Genomic DNA, 17,995 nt, shown 5'->3' with positions numbered 1-17,995 from the left:
AACACCCTGTACAGTTGTAGCAGGACTTCCCTGCTTTTATACTCCAACCCCCTTCCAATAAAGGCCAACATTCCATTTGCCTTTTTGATTACTTGCTGTACTTGCATGCTAACTTTTTGTGTTTCATGCACAAGGACCCCAGGTCCCTCTGAACTGTAGCATTTTGTAATCTCTCTCCATTTAAATAATTTGCTTTTTTATTTTTCTTACCAAAGTGGATAACCTCGCACTTTCCCACATTATACTCCATCTCCCAAATGTTTGCCCACTCACTTAGCCTGTCTATATCCCTCTGCAGATTCTTTGAGTCCTCTGCACAACTTGCTTTCCCACCCATCTTTGTATCATCCGCAAACTTGGCTACATTACACTCGGTCCCTTCAGCCAAGTCATTAATGTAGATTGTAAATAGTTGAGGCCCCAGCACCGATCCCTGTGGCCCCCCACTAGTTACCATTTGCCAACCGGACAGGGTACTGAATTTCAATGATCAGCCATGATCTCATTGAATGGCGGAGCAGGCTCGAAGGGCTGAATGGCCTAATCCTGCTCCTATCTTCTTTGTTTCTATGAAAATGACCCATTTATCCCGACTCTGCTTTCTGTTAATTTGCCAATCCTCTATCCATGCTAATATATTACCCCCAACCCTGTGAGCTCTTATCTTGTGCAGTAAACTATTATGTGGCACCTTATCGAATGCCTTCTGGAAATCCAAATACACCACATCCACTGGCTCACCCTTATCCACCCTGCTCGTTACATCCTCCAAGAACTCCAGCAAATTTGGCAGTGGGAGGGGCACCGGGATGAAGCATTCGAAAGGAGAAACAAGGTGCAGAGAGGACTGGGAGAGGCAAATAGCACTAGAGTAAAGAATAGTTCAGAAATAGGAGGATCAGACAGGGGCAAATGCGAGGAAGACAAAGATGGGCTTGGAGTTTACATGCGTAAATGCACGGAGCCTGGTGAATAAGGTTGGTGAGCTGCAGGCACAAGTCACCACATGGGACTATGATATAGTGGTAATAACAGAGACCTGGCTCAAACAAGGGAGGATTGAGAATTTAATATTCCTGGCTATAAGGTATTCAGGAAAGAAAGGGAAAGAAAAAAGTAGGTGGGTGGTGTGGTAAACCACTGTTTGTATTCCACTGTGTACATGCCTGGACATGCCTCGGCTGACTCCTCCCACAAGTCCTAGTATAAAGGTGACTGCTCCCCAGCCCCCTTTGTATTCTGGACCGGTCGACCACTCGAGGCAGACCTTCATTCTTTTGTTAATAAAAGCCTTTAGTTACTCTCTTAACTCTCAGTCTTTTATGAGTAATTGATAGTGCATCAATTTTATTAACAAATTTTTATAATGGAGAAGATCCTCACACCAGCATGCCTGGACTTAGATCATCGGGAGGCGGACTCATCCACCAAGTTTACTCACTGGCTTAAGTGTTTCGAAAAATTCCTGACCGCCTCCGCAGCAATCAAATCGGACGAGGACAAACTGGATGTCCTGACCTCCAAAGTGAACCACCGAGTGTACTCGGTCATCCAAGACGCGACCTCGTACGCGGACGCTATCAAGCTCCTCAAGGACCAGTACACGCGCCCAGTGAACGAAGTGTACGCCAGGCACCTTCTGGGGAGTCGTAAACAAAAACCTGGGGAATCGACCGTGGAATACCTTCAGGCACTGTCTGTGCTTGGCCGGGCCTGTGGTTGTAAGGATGTAAAGGCCGCCGTGTACACAGAGGAACTTATCCGGGACGCTTTTGTAGCAGGCCACAGATCCAATTACACCCGACAGCGACTGTTGGAGCAGAGTGACCTCGACCTCAACAAGGCCTCTGAACTCGCACTATCACTGGATGCAGCCTACCGGGGCATGGATGCCTACTCCTCTGCACCGTGGACGCCGCGGGGAATGACAGCCTGGGACACGGTAGGACCGCCTCATAGCGCCGTGCCACCCCAGCCACACCCCAGCAACGGCCCAACTACCGCAGCAGTGTCCCAAGGCCAGACAGCAGTGCCCCAAGGCCAGAAATGCTACTTCTGTGGCCAGGCAAAACACCGCAGAGCACGCTGCCCGGCGAAAAACGCGATCTGCTCGGGCTGCGGGAAGAAGGGACACTACGCTAACGTCTGCAGGGCCAAAGCCACCCCGAACCCCAGCAGCGCCGCGTGTGGGCCATGCGGGCCGCCATCTTGGGCCTCCCCGGCCATGTGCGAACCACCGGTACAGCAGCCATTTTGGATGCCTCCAGCCACATGGGGATCATGGACGCCGCCATCTTGGACGACAGCCGGAACGCAGCAGGCCCCCAACACCGCCTCATCTGATACCCGCAGCGACACACCGACCCCTACGCTGGCATCCGTTACACTGGACCAAGCGAGACCGCACCAGCTGGCCAGCTCCACAACGGACATTAAGGTAAATGGTCACGATACAATCTGCCTTTTTGACTCTGGGAGCACGGAGAGCTTCATCCACCCCGACACGGTGCGGCGTTGCTCTCTCCCAGTCCTGCCTGCGCACCAGCGGATTTCTATGGCCTCCGAGTCCCAGTCGGCGGACATCGGCGGCTACTGCGTAGTGACACTCGTAGTAGACGGGACCGTGTACGATCATTTTAAACTTCTGGTCCTGCCCGACCTCTGCGCTGCCGTCCTGCTGGGGTTAGATTTTCAGTGCCACCTTAAAAGTGTTACGATGGCGTACGGTGGACCCCTACCCCCACTCACAGTCCGCAGCCAGCAGCTTCCAAATTGCCCGCCGCGCACCAGGTGCAACCTCTCCACACTCAGAGTCACCCCCCCCCCCCAACTGTTTGCTAACCTCACCCCCGACTGTAAGCCCATCGCCACAAAGAGCAGGCGATACAGTGCCGGGGACAGGGTTTTCATTAAAACCGAAGTGGAGCGGCTCCTGAAGGAAGGGATTATTGAGGGCAGCACCAGCCCCTGGCGAGCCCAGGTTGTGGTCGTTAAGACCGGCGAGAAGCAGCGCCTGGTCATCGACTACAGCCAGACAATAAATCGCTACACACTGCTGGACGCCTACCCACTCCCCCGCATAGCTGATATGGTCAACCAGATCGCACAGTACCGCGTCTTCTCGACCATTGACCTGAAATCAGTGTACCACCAGCTCCCTATCCGCCCTGAGGACCGCCAGTATACTGCCTTTGAGGCAAACGGCCGCCTCTATCACTTCCTTAGGGTTCCCTTTGGCGTCACCAACGGGGTCTCCGTCTTCCAAAGGGAGATGGACCGGATGGTAGATCAAAATGCGTTGCAGGCCACTTTCTCATATCTGGACAATGTGACCATCTGCGGCCGTGACTTGCAGGACCATGACGCAAACCTCGAAAAATTCCTCCGCACCGTCCAACTCCTGAACCTGACATATAACAAGGAGAAGTGCATATTCCGCACAAACCGCCTCGCCATCCTTGGCTGTGTTGTGGAACACTGAGTCATCGGCCCCGACCCCGACCGGATGCGTCCCCTTATGGAACTCCCACTGCCCCACTGCCTCAAGGCCCTGAAGAGGTGCCTAGGGTTTTTCTCCTATTATGCCCAGTGGGTCCCCTACTATGCGGACAAGGCCCATCCGCTGATCAAGTCCACCTCTTTTCCCTTGACGGCAGAGGCCCGCTTAGCCTTCCACCGTATCAAGGAAGACATTGCCAAAGCCACCATGCACGCAGTGGACGAATCCATCCCCTTCCAGGTGGAAAGCGACGCGTCCGACTTTGCCCTGGCCGCTACCCTCAATCAGGCGGGGAGACCCGTGGCCTTCTTTTCACGAACCCTCCGAGGCCCGGAGACCAGACACTCCGCTGTTGAGAAGGAGGCCCAGGCGATTGTGGAGGCTGTGCGTCATTGGAGGCACTACCTGGCCGGAAAACGATTTACCCTGCTCACTGACCAACGTTCAGTTGCTTTCATGTTTAACAACAAGCAGAGGGGCAAAATCAAAAATGACAAGATCTTGAGGTGGAGAATCGAACTTTCCACCTACAATTACGAGATCTTGTACCAGCCCGGGAAGCTCAATGAACCCCCGGATGCGCTATCGCGTGGCACCTGCGCCAGCGCGCAGATCGATAGACTGCGGGCCCTCCACAATGACCTCTGCCACCCGGGCGTCACCAGGTTCTTCCACTTCATCAAGGCCCGCAACCTGCCTTACTCTATTGAGGAGGTCAGGACCATGACCAGGAACTGCCAAGTCTGCGCTGAGTGCAAACCGCACTTTTATAGACCAGACAGGGCCCACCTGATAAAAGCCACTCGCCCCTTCGAGCGCCTGAGCGTTGATTTTAAAGGGCCTCTCCCCTCCTCCGACCGCAATGTGTACTTCCTCAATATTATTGATGAGTACTCCCGTTTCCCGTTCGCCATCCCCTGCCCGGACATGACCAGTGCCACGGTCATTAAATGTCTGAACGACCTCTTCACCCTGTTCGGTTTCCCCAGCTAGATCCATAGCGACCGGGGCTCATCGTTTATGAGCGACGAACTCCGTCAGTACCTGCTAACTAGGGGTATTGCCACAAGCAGGACCACCAGTTACAACCCCCGGGGGAACGGACAGGTGGAAAGAGAAAATGCGACAGTTTGGAAGGCCGCCCTGCTAGCCTTAAAGTCTAGGGGCCTTCCAACCTCCCGCTGGCAGGATGTGCTCCCCGATGCGCTCCACTCTATTCGGTCACTGCTCTGCACTGCCACTAACGCCACCCCTCATGAGAAAATGTTTGTCTTCCCAAGGAAGTCCACATCGGGGACATCGCTACCGCCATGGCTGACGTTCCCAGGGCCGGTCCTACTGAGAAGGCACGTGAGGACCTATAAAACAGACCCCCTGGTCGAGAGGGTCGACCTCCTCCACGCCAACCCCCAGTATGCTTACATTGCATACCCGGACGGGCGGGAGGACACAGTCTCCATAAGAGACCTTGCACCCTCGGGGGCCGCAGTAACCCACTACTCACTACCACCCCCCCCCCCCCCCCCCCCCCCACGATCCGATATCCAGCCCCAGCAGACGGCAGGCCTGGGCCCAGCGACCCGCTCGACACCTACGAGGACGATACGCCTGTGCCACAGCCTACGCGGGACTCGATGCCGGAAGCTCCACTACCCCTGCCGTCGCCACGCCGATCACAGCGGCAGACAAGACCTCCGGAGAGACTCCAATACACTAACTTTTAATACACTTTACCCCGCCGGACTCAATTTTAAACAAGGGGTGAATGTGGTAAACCACTGTTTGTATTCCACTGTGTACATGCCTGGACATGCCTCGGCTGACTCCTCCCACAAGTCCTAGTATAAAGGTGACTGCTCCCCAGCCCCCTTTGTATTCTGGACCGGTCGACCACTCGAGGCAGACCTTCATTCTTTTGTTAATAAAAGCCTTTAGTTACTCTCTTAACTCTCAGTCTTTTATGAGTAATTGATAGCGCATCAGGTGGCACTATTGATCAGTGAAACTATGATCGCACTGGAGAGGGATGATGTCGTTGACGGTTCAAAGGCTGAATCGATTTGATTTGAATTAAGGAACAATAGAGGAGCTATTACACTGCTGGGTGTCTACTATAGGTCACCAAATAGTGGGACGGAGATAGAGGAGCAAATTCTCAGGTAAATTACAGAGCGGTGTAAGAACTATAGAGTAGTGATAATGGGGGACTTCAATTATCCTAATATAGACTGGGATATTAACAGTGTAAAGAGGGGGAGGAATTCCTGAAATCTGTACAAGAGAACTTTGTTGATCAGTGTGTTTCCAGCCCAACGAGGAAGGAAGCAATGCTGGATCTAGTTCTGGGGAATCAAGTGGAGCGTGTTTCAGTGGAAGAGCATTTGGGGAACAGTGATCATAATATCATCAGGTTTAGAATACTTATGGAAATTGACGAGGAACAATCGAGCGTAAAAGTACTCAACTGGAGGAAGGTTACGAATGTTACATCCCTGTTCAAAAAAGGAGGGATAAACCCGGCAAGTACAGGCCAGTCAGCCGATCGCTGGGGAACTTTTGGAGACAATAATCCAGGACAAAATTAATTCTTATTTGGAAAAGTATGGGCTAATAAATGAAAGTCAGCCCGGATTTGTTAAAGGCAAATCATATTTGACTAACTTGATCGAGCTCCTTGATGAATTAACGGAGAGGGTTGATGTTGTGTATATGGATTTTCAAAAAGCGTTTGACAAAGTTCCACAGAATAGACTTGTTCTCAAAATTGAAGCCCATGGGATTAAAGGGACAGTGGCAGCATGGATACAGGATTGGCTGTGGGACAGAAAGCAGAGAGTAGTGGTGAACGGTTGTTTTTCAGACTGAGGGAAGTGTACAGTGGTGTCCCCAGGGGTCGGTATGAGGACCGCTGCTTTTTGATGTATATTAATGACTGGACTTTGGTATACAGGGCATAATTTCAAAGTTTGCAGATGACACAAAACTGAGAAATGTAGTAAACAGAGAGAAGGATAGTAACAGACTTCAGGAGGACATGGACGGACTGGTGAATCATAGAATCTTAGAAATTTACAGCATAGAAGGAGGCCATTCAGCCCATCGTGTCCGTACCGGCCAAAATGGAGTGCTCCAGCCTAATCCTACTGTCCAGCTCTCGGTCCGTTGCCCTGTAGGTTACGGCACTTCAAGGGCGTATCCAAGTACTTTTTAAATGTGATGAGGGTTTCTGCCTCTCCCACCCTTTCAGGCAGTGAGTTCCAGACCCCCACTACCCTCTGGGTGAAAAACGTTCTCAACTCCCTGCTAATCCTTCTACCAATTACTCTACCACAGTGCATGGCACCGGGGGGAAGGGCCCGGTCCCGCGGGGCACCGGGGGGAAGGGCACGGTCCCGCGGGGCACCGGGGGGGGGGGGAAAGGGCCCGGTCCCGCGGGGCACCGTGGGGGGGGGGGGGAAGGGCCCGGTCCCGCGGGGCACCGGGGGGGGGAGGGCCCGGTCCCGCGGGGCACCGGGGGGGGGGGGGGGGAAGGGCCCGGTCCCGCGGTGCAGGGCACGGGGGGGGGGGGAAGGGCCCGGTCCCGCGGGGCACGACACTTGTGTGGGCCCAGAACGGAGAGAAACAAAGCTGGAAGTGCAAGTTCGAAAAGTAGTCAGCAAAACTAGTCGGGAGCAGAAACAAAGGCCAACAGTAAAAAGGGTCAAAATGCAGAAAAATATAAAACCGGCAAAGTTGAAGGCAGTTTATCTAAATGCACGTAGCATTCGCAACAAGGTGGATGAATTAATGGCACTAATAGAAGTAAATGGGTATGATGTAATTGCCATTACAGAGACATGGTTGCAGGGTAACCAAAGCTGGGAACGGAATGTTCCAGGGTACTCAACATTTAGGAAGGACAGACCAAAAGGAAAAGGAGGTGACTTAACGCTGTTAATAAGGGATGAGATCAGTACGGTAGAGATAAAAGATCTTGGCTCGGCAGATCGTGATGTAGAACTGGAATCAGTTTGGGTGGAGCTGAGAAACAGCAAAGGGCGGAAAACATTGGTGGGAGTTGTGTATAGGCCACCAAACAGTAGTGGTAATGTAGGGCACAGTATCAATCAAGAAATTAGAAGTGCATGTAACAAGGGCAATACGGTAATCATGGGGGACTTTAATCTACATATTGACTGGGCAAATCAAATTACCTCATGGTGTGGAGGACGAATTCTTGGAATGCATGCGAGATGGTTTCCTGGATCAGTATGTGGAGGAACCAACCAGGGAACAGGCGATTCTAGATCTGGCACTGTGTAGTGAGAATGGGCTAATCAATAATCTTGTGGTAAAGGGGCCTTTAGGGACAAGTGACCATAATATGATTGAATTTTACATTAAGTTTGAGAGTGATGTAGTCCAATCTGAAACTAAGGTCTTCAATCTAAACAGGGGAAACTACAAGGGTATGAGGGACAAGTTGGCCATGGTAGATTGGGAGACTACACTAAAAGGTATGAACATAAGAACATAAGAAGTAGGAGCAGGAGTAGGCCATACGGCCCCTCGGGCCTGCTCCGCCATTCAATAGGATCATGGCTGATCCAAATCTAGACTCGCGTCCACTTCTCTGCCCTCTCCCCGTAACCCCTAATTCCCTTATCTGCTAGGAAACTGTCTATCTCCATTTTAAATTTATTTAATGTTGCAGCTTCCGCAGCTCTCTGGGGTGGCAAATTCCATAGATTTACTACCCTCTGAGTGAAGAAGTTTCTCCTCATCTCAGTTTTGAAAGGGCAGCCCCTAGTTCTAGTCTCACCCATCAGTGGAAACATCCTCACTGCATCCACCCGATCAAGCCCCCTCACAATCTTAATGTTTCGATAAGATCGCCTCTCATTCTTCTGAACTCCAATGAGTAGAGTCCCAACCTACTCAACCTTTCCTCATACGTCAACCCCCTCATCTCCGGAATCAACCGAGTGAACCTTCTCTGAACCGCCTCGAGAGCAAGTATATCTTTTCTTAAATATGGAAACCAAAACTGTACGCAGTATTCCAGGTGTAGCCTCACCAATACCCTGTATAACTGCAGCAAGACTTCCCTGTTTTTATACTCCATCCCCCTTGCAATAAAAGCCAAGATTCCATTGGCCTTCCTGATCAACTACATACTAACTTTTTGTGTTTCATGCACCAGGACCCCCAGATCCCTTTGTACTGTAGCACTTTTCAGTTTCTCTCCATTTAGATAATAACTTGCTCTTTGATTTTTTTCTGCCAAAGTGCATAACCTCACACTTTCCAACAATATATTGCATCTGCCAAATCTCTGCCCACTCACTTAGCCTGTCTATGTCCTTTTGCAGGTTTTTTTATGTCCTCCTCACTCACTGCTTTCCCTCCCATCTTTGTATCGTCGGCAAACTTGGATATGTTGCACTCGGTCCCTTCCTCCAAATCGTTAATATAGATTGTAAAGAGTTGGGGTTCCAGCACTGACCCCTGCGGAACACCACTAGTTACTGATTGCCAGCCCGAGAACGAACCATTTATCCCAACTCTTTGTTTTCTGTTAGATAGCCAATCTTCCACCCATGCCAGTATATTACCCCCAATCCCGTGATTTTTTTATCTTGATCAGTAATCTTTTGTGTGGAACCTTGTCAAATGCCTTTTGGAAGTCCAAATACACTACATCCACTGGTTCCCCTTTATCCACCCTGTATGTTACATCCTCAAAGAATTCGAGCAAATTTGTCAAACATGACTTCCCCTTCATAAAACCATGCTGACTCTGTCCTATTAAATTATGTTTATCCAAATGCTCTGTTACTGTTTCCTTAATAATGGACTCCAACATTTTGCCAACCACAGATGTTAGGCTAACTGGTCTATAGTTTCCAGCTTTTTGTCTACTTCCCTTCTTAAATAAGGGTGTTACGTTAGCAGTTTTCCAATCTGCCGGGACCTTTCCTGAGTCCAGGGAGTTCTGGAAAATAATCACCAATGCATCCACAATCCCTACCGCCACTTCTCTCAAGATCCTAGGATGTAGGCCATCAGGTCCGGGGGATTTATCCGCCTTAAGTCCCATTATTTTACTGAGTACCATCTCCTTAGTGATTTTAATCGTGTTTAGCTCCTCCCCCTCCCCCCCCCCCCCCCCATTGCCCCCTGTTTGTCCAGTGTTGGGATATTTTTAGTGTCCTCTACTGTAAAGACTGATACAAAATATTTGTTCAGCGTCTTTGCCATCTCCATGTTCCCCACCACTAGTTTCCCAGTCCCATCCTCTAAGGGACCAACGTTCACTTTAGCCACCCTTTTTATTTTTATATAGCTGTAGAAACTCTTGCTATCTGTTTTTATATTTTTTGCTAGTTTACTTTCATAATCTATCTTCCCTTTCTTAATTAATCTTTTAGTTATTGTTTGCTGGCTTTTAAATGCTTCCCAATCTTCTATCCTCCCACTAGATTTGGCTACTTTATATGCCCTTGTTTTCAGTTGGATACTATCCTTTATTACTTTACTAAGCCACGGATGGCTGTCTTTTCTTTTATTCCCCTTTTTCCTCAGTGGAATATATTTATCTTGAAAGATGTGAAATATCTCCTTGAATGTAGACCACTGCTCTTGTACCGTCTTACACTTTAATCTGTTTTCCCAGTCCACTTTAGTCAATTCTACTCTCATACCTTCATAGTCTCCTTTATTTAAGCTCAGTACGCTGGTTTGAGATCCAACTCTCTCATCCTCAAACTGAATTTGGAATTCAACCATATTATGGTCACTCATTCCAAGGGGATCCTTTACTAGGACATTTTTTTATTAATCCTGTCTCATTACACAGGACCAGATCTAAGATTGCCTGCCCCCTGGTTGGTTCAGTTACATACTGCTCAAGGAACCCGTCCCTAATACACTCTATGAACTCTTCCTTAAGGCTGCCATGCCCAATTTGATTAGTCCAGTCAATATGAAAGTTAAAATCCCCCATGATTATAGCTGTTTCCTTATTACAAGCCCCAACTATTTCCTGATTTATACTCCGACCAACAGAGTTGCAACTGTTAGGGGGCCTAGAGACTACGCCCACTTGTGACTTTTTCCCCTTATTATTCCTTATCTCCACCCAAACTATTTCACTATCCTGATCCTTTGACCCAATATCATTTCTCACTATTGCAGTGATTCCATCCTTGATTAACATAGCAACCCCACCTCCCTTTCCTTCCTGTCTGTCCTTCCTAATTGTCAAATACCCTTGTATGTTTAGTTCCCAGTCATGATTATCTTGCAGCCATGTTTCCGTAATGGCCACCAGATCATACCCATGTGTAGTTATTTGTACCGTCAATTTTTTTACGAATGCTGCGTGCATTCAGATAAAGAACTTTCAAACATGTTTTCTGACAATTTATTCCTGCTTTTACTACTTTACCTTTATCATTATACATTCTGTCCCTTCCTGACACGCTCTGGTTTTTAATTCCCCCACTGCTACCGCGGGCATACAATGGCTAACATTCAAGGAAATAATGCATAATTTACAACAAACACATATTCCTCTAGGGCATAAAAACCCAAAAGGAAAAGTGATCCAACCATGGCTAACAAAAGAAATTAAAGCTAGTATTAAGTCAAAGGAGGAAGCTTATAAAGTTGCCAGAAAAAGCAGTCAGCCTGAGGATTGGGATCTTTTTAGAAATCAGCAAAGGGGGACCAAGAAATTGATAAAGAAAGGGAAAATGGAATATGAGCACAAACTAGCGAAAAATATAAAAACGGATTGTAAAAGCTTCTATAGGTATGTGAAAAGGAAAAGACTGGCGAAGCTAAATGTAGATCCTTTACAGTCAGAGACGGGAGAATTTATAATGGGGAATGAGGAAATGGCTGAGAAATTAAATAAATACTTTGTTTCTGTCTTCACGGAGGAAGACACAAAAAACCTCCCAGAAATACGAGAAAACCAAGGGTGTGGCGAGAATGAGGAACTTAAAGTAATTATTATTAGTAAAAAAACAGTACTAGCAAAATTAATGGGACTAAAAGTTGATAAATCCCAAGGACCGGATGACCTACATCCTAGGGTTTTGAAAGAGGTGGCCATTGGGATAGTGGACACATTGGTTGTCATCTTCCAAAATTCTATAGATTCTGGAATGGTTCCTGCAGATTGGCGGATAGCAAATGTAACCCCGCTATTTAAGAAAGGAGGGAGAGAGAAAACGGGGAACTACAAACCTGTTAGCCTCACATCAGTAGTTGGGAAAATGCTGGAATCTATTGTAAAGGATGCAATAACTGAGCACTTAGAAACTAATAGTGAGATTGGGCAGAGTCAACATGGATTTATGAAAGGGAAATTCTGTTCAACAAACCTATTGGAGTTCTTTGAGGATGTAACTAGTGGAGTAGACAAAGGGGAACTGGTAGATGTGGTGTATTTGGATTTTCAGAAGGCCTTCGATAAGATCCCACACAAGAGGTTGGTGAACAAAATTAGGGCACATGGAATTGGGGGTAATATACTACCATGGACTGAAAATTGGTTAACAGACAGAAAACAAAGAGTAGGAATAAACGGGTCTTTTTCAGGATGGCAGGCTGTGACTAGTGGGGTACCACAAGGATTGGTGCTTGGGCCCCAGCTATTCACAATCGATATCAATGATTTGGATGAGGGGACTAAATATAACATTTCCAAATTTGCTGATGATACAAAGCTAGGTGGCAGTGTCAGTTGTGAAGAGGATGTGAAGAGTCTTCAGGGGGATCTCGACAGGCTCAGTGAGTGGGTGAGAACATGGCAGATGGAATATAATGTGGATAAATGTGAAGTTATCCACTTTGGTAGAAAAAACAAAGGCAGAGTATTTCCTAAATGGTGAAAGATTGGGGAATGCAGATGCTCAAAGGGACCTGGGTGTCCTTGTACATGAGTCACTGAAAGTGAATGTGCAGGTGCAGCAAGCCATTAGGAAGGCAAATGGTATGCTGGCCTTCATTACAAGAGGATTTGAGTAAAGGAGTCTTACTCCAATTATATAGGGCCTTGGTGAGACCACACCTGGAGTACTGTGTACAATTTTGGTCTCCTTACCTAAGGAAGGATATACTTGCCATAGAGGGAGTGCAACGAAGGTTCATGAGATTGATTCCTGGGATGGTGAGACTGTTGTATGAGAAGTGATTGAGTAAACTAGGCCTGTATTCTCTTGAATTCAGATGAATGAGAGGGGATCTCATTGAAGCATACAAAATTATTACAGGGCTTGATAGGCTGGATGCTGGGAAAATGTTTCCCTTGGCTGGGGGATCTAGAACCAGGGGCCACAGCCTCAGGATAAAGGGTCGGCCATTCAGGACTGAGATGAGAAGAAATTTCTTCAGAGGGTGGTGAATCTTTGGAATTCTCTACCCCAGAGGGCTGTGGAGGCTCAGTCATTGGGTATATTCAAAACAGAAGTTGATAGATTTCTGACTAGTAAGGGCATCAAGGGATATGGCGATAGGGCCGGTGAATGGAGTTGAGGCAGAAGATCAGCCATGATCTCATTGAATGGTGGAGCAGGCTCGAAGGGCCGAATGGCCGACTCCTGCTCCTATTTCTTATGTTATGTACCAGGGGAAGGGCCCAGTCCCACAGGACAGGACACCAGGGGAAGGGCCGGGTGAGCTCAGACTGCTGATCCTGTGATGATAAATTCTTCTTCCCCTCAGATTATCTGGCGGCTGTGGATAAATGGTTTGCGGTTCTGTTGCCAAAGATGAAACCCTTAATGTACCAGAACGGCGGGCCCATCATCAGCGTCCAGGTGAGAGGATCTGGCTCTCGCCCTAGCTCTCTCTCATAGAAACAGGAGTAGGCCATTTGACCCCTTGAGCCTGCGCCGCCATTCAATGAGATCATGGCTGATCATCCAAATTCAGTACCCTGTCCCTGCTTTCTCCCCATACCCCTTGATCCCTTTAGCCTTAAGAAATATATCCAACTCCTTCTTGAATATATTTAATGAATTGGCCTCTACTGCCTTCTGTAGTAGAGAATTCCACAGTTTCACCACTCTCTGGGTGAAGAAATTCCTCCTCATTTCTGCCCGAAATGGCTTACCCCTTATCTTTAGACTGTGACCCCTGGTTCTGGACTCCCCGATCATCGGGAACATCCTTCCTGCATCTAGTCTGTCCAGTCCTGTCAGAATTTTATAAGTTTCAGTGAGATCCCCTCTCATTCTTCTAAACTCCAGCGAGTATAAGCCCAATCGACCCAATCTCTCCTCATACGTCATTCCTGCCATCCCAGGTATCAGCCTGGTGAATCTTTGCTGAACTCCTTCCATGGCAAGAACATCCTTCCTCAGATAAGGCGACCAAAACTGTACACAATACTTGAGATGTGGTCTCGCCAAGGCCCTGTATAACTGCAGCAAGACATCCTTGTTCCTGTACTCAAACCCTCTCGCTACGATGGCCAACATACCATTTGCCGCCTTAACTGCCTGCTGCACCTGCATGCTTACCTTCAACGACTGGTGCACAAGGATGCCCAGGTCGCGTTGCACTTCCCCTTCTCCCAACCTATTGCCATTCAGATAATAATCTGCCTCCCTGTTTTTGCCACCAAAGTGGATAACCTCGCATTTATCCACGTTATGTTGCATTTGCCATGCTTCTGCCCAATCACCCAACCTGTCCAAATCATCCTGGAGTTTCTCGGCATCCTCCTCACAGCACACGCCCACCCAGCTTTGTGTCGTCTGCAAACTTGGAGAAATTACATCTAGTTCCCTTGTCTACATCATTAATATATATGTGAATAGCTGGGGTCCAAGGACCGATCCCTGCGGTACCCCACTAGTCACTGCCTGCCACTCGGAAAAAGAGCCGTTCATTCCAACTCTGCTTTCTGTCTGCCAACCAGTTCTCCATCCAAGTCAATACCTTGCCCCCAATCCCATGTGCCTTAACTTTACACGCTAATCTTATGCGGGACCTTATCGAGAGCCTTCTGAAAGTCCAAATACGCCACATCCACTGGTTCTCCCTTATCTATTTTACCAGTTACATACTCAAAAAATTCCAGTAGATTGGTCAAGCACGATTTACCTTTCGTAAATCCATGTTGACTTTGCCCCATCCTGCCACTGTTTTCCAAGTGCTCTGCTATTACATCTTTTATTATGGACTCTAGCATTTTCCCCACTACCGATGTCAGGCTTACCGGTCTGTAATTCCCCATTTTCTCCCTACCACCTTTTTTGAATAGTGGGGTAACATTAGCTACCCTCCAATCCATGGGTACTGTTCCGGATTCCATTGAATGTTGGAAGATGATCAGCAATGCATCTACGATTTCTAGGGCTACTTCCTTAAGTACCCTAGGATGTAGATTATCAGGCCCTGGGGATTTATCGGCTTTCAATCCCGTCAATTTCCCTAACACCATTTCCCTACAAATAATGATTACTTTCAGTTCCTCCCTTTCAGCAGACCCGATGTTCCCTGACATCTCTGGGAGGTTTTTTGTGTCCTCCTTTGTGAAGACAGAACCAAAATATGTATTTAATTGGTCTGCCATTTCTTTGTTTCCCATTATAAATTCCCCTGATTCTGACTGCAAGGGACCTACGCTTGACTTCACCAATCTTTTTCTCTTCACACATCTATAAAAGCTTTTACTGTCAGTTTTTATGTTCCCTGCAAGCTTACTCTCATTCTATTTTCCCCTTCTTAATTAATCCCTTTGTCCTCCTTTGTTGAATCCTAAACTCCCAATCCTCAGGTTTACTGCTTTTTCTGGCCAATTTATATGCCCTCTCCTTGGATCTTATGCTATCCCTAATTTCCCTTGTTAACCACGGTTGAGTCACCTTTTTTGTTTTATTTTTATGCCAAACTGGGATGAACAAATTCTGTAGTTCATCCATGCGGTCTTTGAATGTTTGCCATTGCCTATCCACCGTCAACCCTTTGAGTGACATTCCCCAAACAATCCCATCCAACTCGCGCCTCAGACCATTGTAGTTTCCTTTATTTAAATTCAGGACCCTAGTCTCTGAGTCAACTACTTCATTCTCCATTTTAATGAAGAATTGTATCATATTATGATCGCTCCGACCCAAGGGGCCTCGTACAACAAGATTGCTAATTAATCCTTTCTCATTACATAATACCCAGTCTAAGATGGCCTGATCTCTGATTGGTTCCTCGACATATTGGTCCAGGAAACCATCCCGTAAACACTCCAGGAATTCCCCCTGCACAGTATTGTTACTAATTTGGTTGGCCCAATCTATATTTAGATTAAAGTCACCCATGATGACTGCTGTGCCCTTATTGCACGCTTCTCTAATTTCCCTTTTAATGCCATCCCCAACCTCTGCATTACTGTTTGGAGGTCTATATACCGCTCGTGGTAACGTTTTCTGCCCCATGGTATTTCTCAGTTCTACCCATACAGATTCCACATCATCAGAGCTAATATCCTTCCTTACAATTGTGTTAATCCCTTCTTTTACCAGCAATGCTACCCCACCTCCCTTTCCTTTTTGCCTATCTTTCCTGAATATTGAATACCCCTGGATGTTGAGTTCCGAGCCTTGGCTACCCTGGACCCATGTTTCCGTAATCCCAATCAAATCATATTCGTTTACCTCTATTTGCGCAGCTAATTCATCCACCTTATTACGAATGCTCCTCGCATTAAGACACAAAGCCTTCAGGCTTGTTTTTTTAATGCTCTTAGACCTATTAGAATTATTATTTACTGTGGCCATGTTTGATTTAAACTGTTGATTTCTCTGACTGCCACTTTTGTTTTTCTCCTTCCTATGTTTTGCTTTTATCCTTGTTTCCCTTTCCTCTGTCTCCCTGCTCAGGTTCCCAACCCCCTGCCATTTTAGTTTAAACCCTCCCCCAGAGCACTAGCAAACATTCCCCCTAGGACATCGGTCCCGGCCCTGCCCAGGTGCAAACCGTCCGGTTTGTGCTGGTCCCACCTCCCCCAGAACCGGTTCCAATGTCCCAGGAACTTGAATCCTTCCCCCTGGCACCATTCCTCTAGCCACGTATTCATCTGAAATATCCTCCTATTTCTACTCTGACTAGCACATGGCACTGGTAGCAATCCTGAGATTACTACCTTTTGAGGTCCTATTTTATATTTTACCTCCTAACTCCCTATATTCAGCTTTTAGGACCTCATCCTGGTTTTTACCTATATCGTTGGTACCTATATGCACCACGACAACTGGCTGTTCACCCTCCCCTTCCAAAATGTTCTGCAGCCGCTCTGAGACATCCTTGACCCTTGCACCAGGGAGGCAACACACCATCCTGGAGTCTCGTTTGCGGCCGCAGAAATGCCTATCTATTCCCCTTACAATGGAATCCCCTATTACTATAGCTCTACCCCTCTTTTTCCTCCCGTCTTGTGCAGCAGGACCACCCCTGGTGCCAGGAAGTTGGCTGCTGCTGCCTTCCTCTGATAAGCCATCCCCCTCAACAGTATTCAAAGTGGTATATCTGTTTGAGATGGGGATGTCCACAGGGGACTCTTGCACTACATAGAAACATAGAAGATAGGAGCAGGAGTAGGCCATTCGGCCCTTTGAGCCTGCTCCGCCATTCAATGAGATCATGGCTGATCATCCAAATTCAGTACCCTGTCCCTGCCTTTTCCCCATATCCCTTGATCCCTTTAGCCTCAAGAAATATATCCAACTCTTTTTTGAATATATTTAATGAACTGGCCTCCACCGCCCTCTGTGGCAGAGAATTCCACAGGTTCACCACTCTCTGGGTGAAGAAGTTCCTCCTCATTTCAGTCCTAAATGGCTTACCCCTTATCCTTAGACTATGACCCCTGGTTCTGGACTCCCCGGCCATCCGAAACATCCTTCCTGCATCGAGTCTGTTCAGACCTGACAGAATTTTATAGGTTTCGATGAGATCCCCTCTCAATCTTCTAAACTCCAGTGAGTATACGCCCAATCGACACAATCTCTCCTCCTACGTCATTCCTGCCATCCCAGGTATCAGCCTGGTGAATCTTCGCTGCACTCCCTCCATGGCAAGAACGTCCTACCTCAGGTAAGGTGACCAAAACTGCACACAATACTCAAGGTGCGGTCTCACCAAGGCCCTGTACAATTGTAGCAAGACATCCTTGTTCCTGTACTCGAACCCTCTTGCTACGAAGGCCAGCATACCATTTGCCTTCTTAACCGCCTGCTGCACCTGCATGCTTACCTTCAGTGACTGGTGCACAATAACACCAAGGTCTCTTTGCACTTACCCTTCTCCCAATCTATTGCCATTCAAATAATAATCTGCCTTCCTGTTTTTGCCACCAAAGTGGATAACCTCACATTTATCCACATTATAGTGCATTTGCCATGTTTCTGCCCAATCACCCAACCTGTCCAAATCATACTGGAGTTTCACGACATCCTCCTCACAGCTTACCCTCCCACCCAGCTTTGTGTCGTCTGCAAATTTGGA

At 47.6% G+C, this 17,995-nt stretch overlaps 1 protein-coding gene across 1 annotated transcript in view; it reads left to right on the top strand.

Annotated features, from left to right (window-relative positions):
• LOC147120751 (beta-galactosidase-like) overlaps positions 1-17,580 on the top strand; it is a 38,113-nt gene extending 20,533 nt beyond the window's left edge. The window contains exons 5-6 of the mRNA XM_085986992.1: positions 13,214-13,308; positions 16,372-17,580. Coding sequence (XP_085843118.1) covers positions 13,214-13,308; positions 16,372-16,395 — 119 coding nt within the window. The 3' untranslated portion in view covers positions 16,396-17,580. The remainder of the gene's footprint in view (positions 1-13,213; positions 13,309-16,371) is intronic.
• Positions 17,581-17,995: the final 415 nt, after the last annotated feature.

This window comes from Somniosus microcephalus, chromosome 4, assembly GCF_052327205.1.
Source record: "Somniosus microcephalus isolate GS21.2 chromosome 4, FLI_Smic_1.0, whole genome shotgun sequence".
Taxonomy (NCBI): Eukaryota; Metazoa; Chordata; class Chondrichthyes; order Squaliformes; family Somniosidae; genus Somniosus; species Somniosus microcephalus.
The sequence above is the reverse complement of the archived record's forward strand: the minus strand, read 5'-3'. Positions and strand labels throughout refer to the sequence as shown.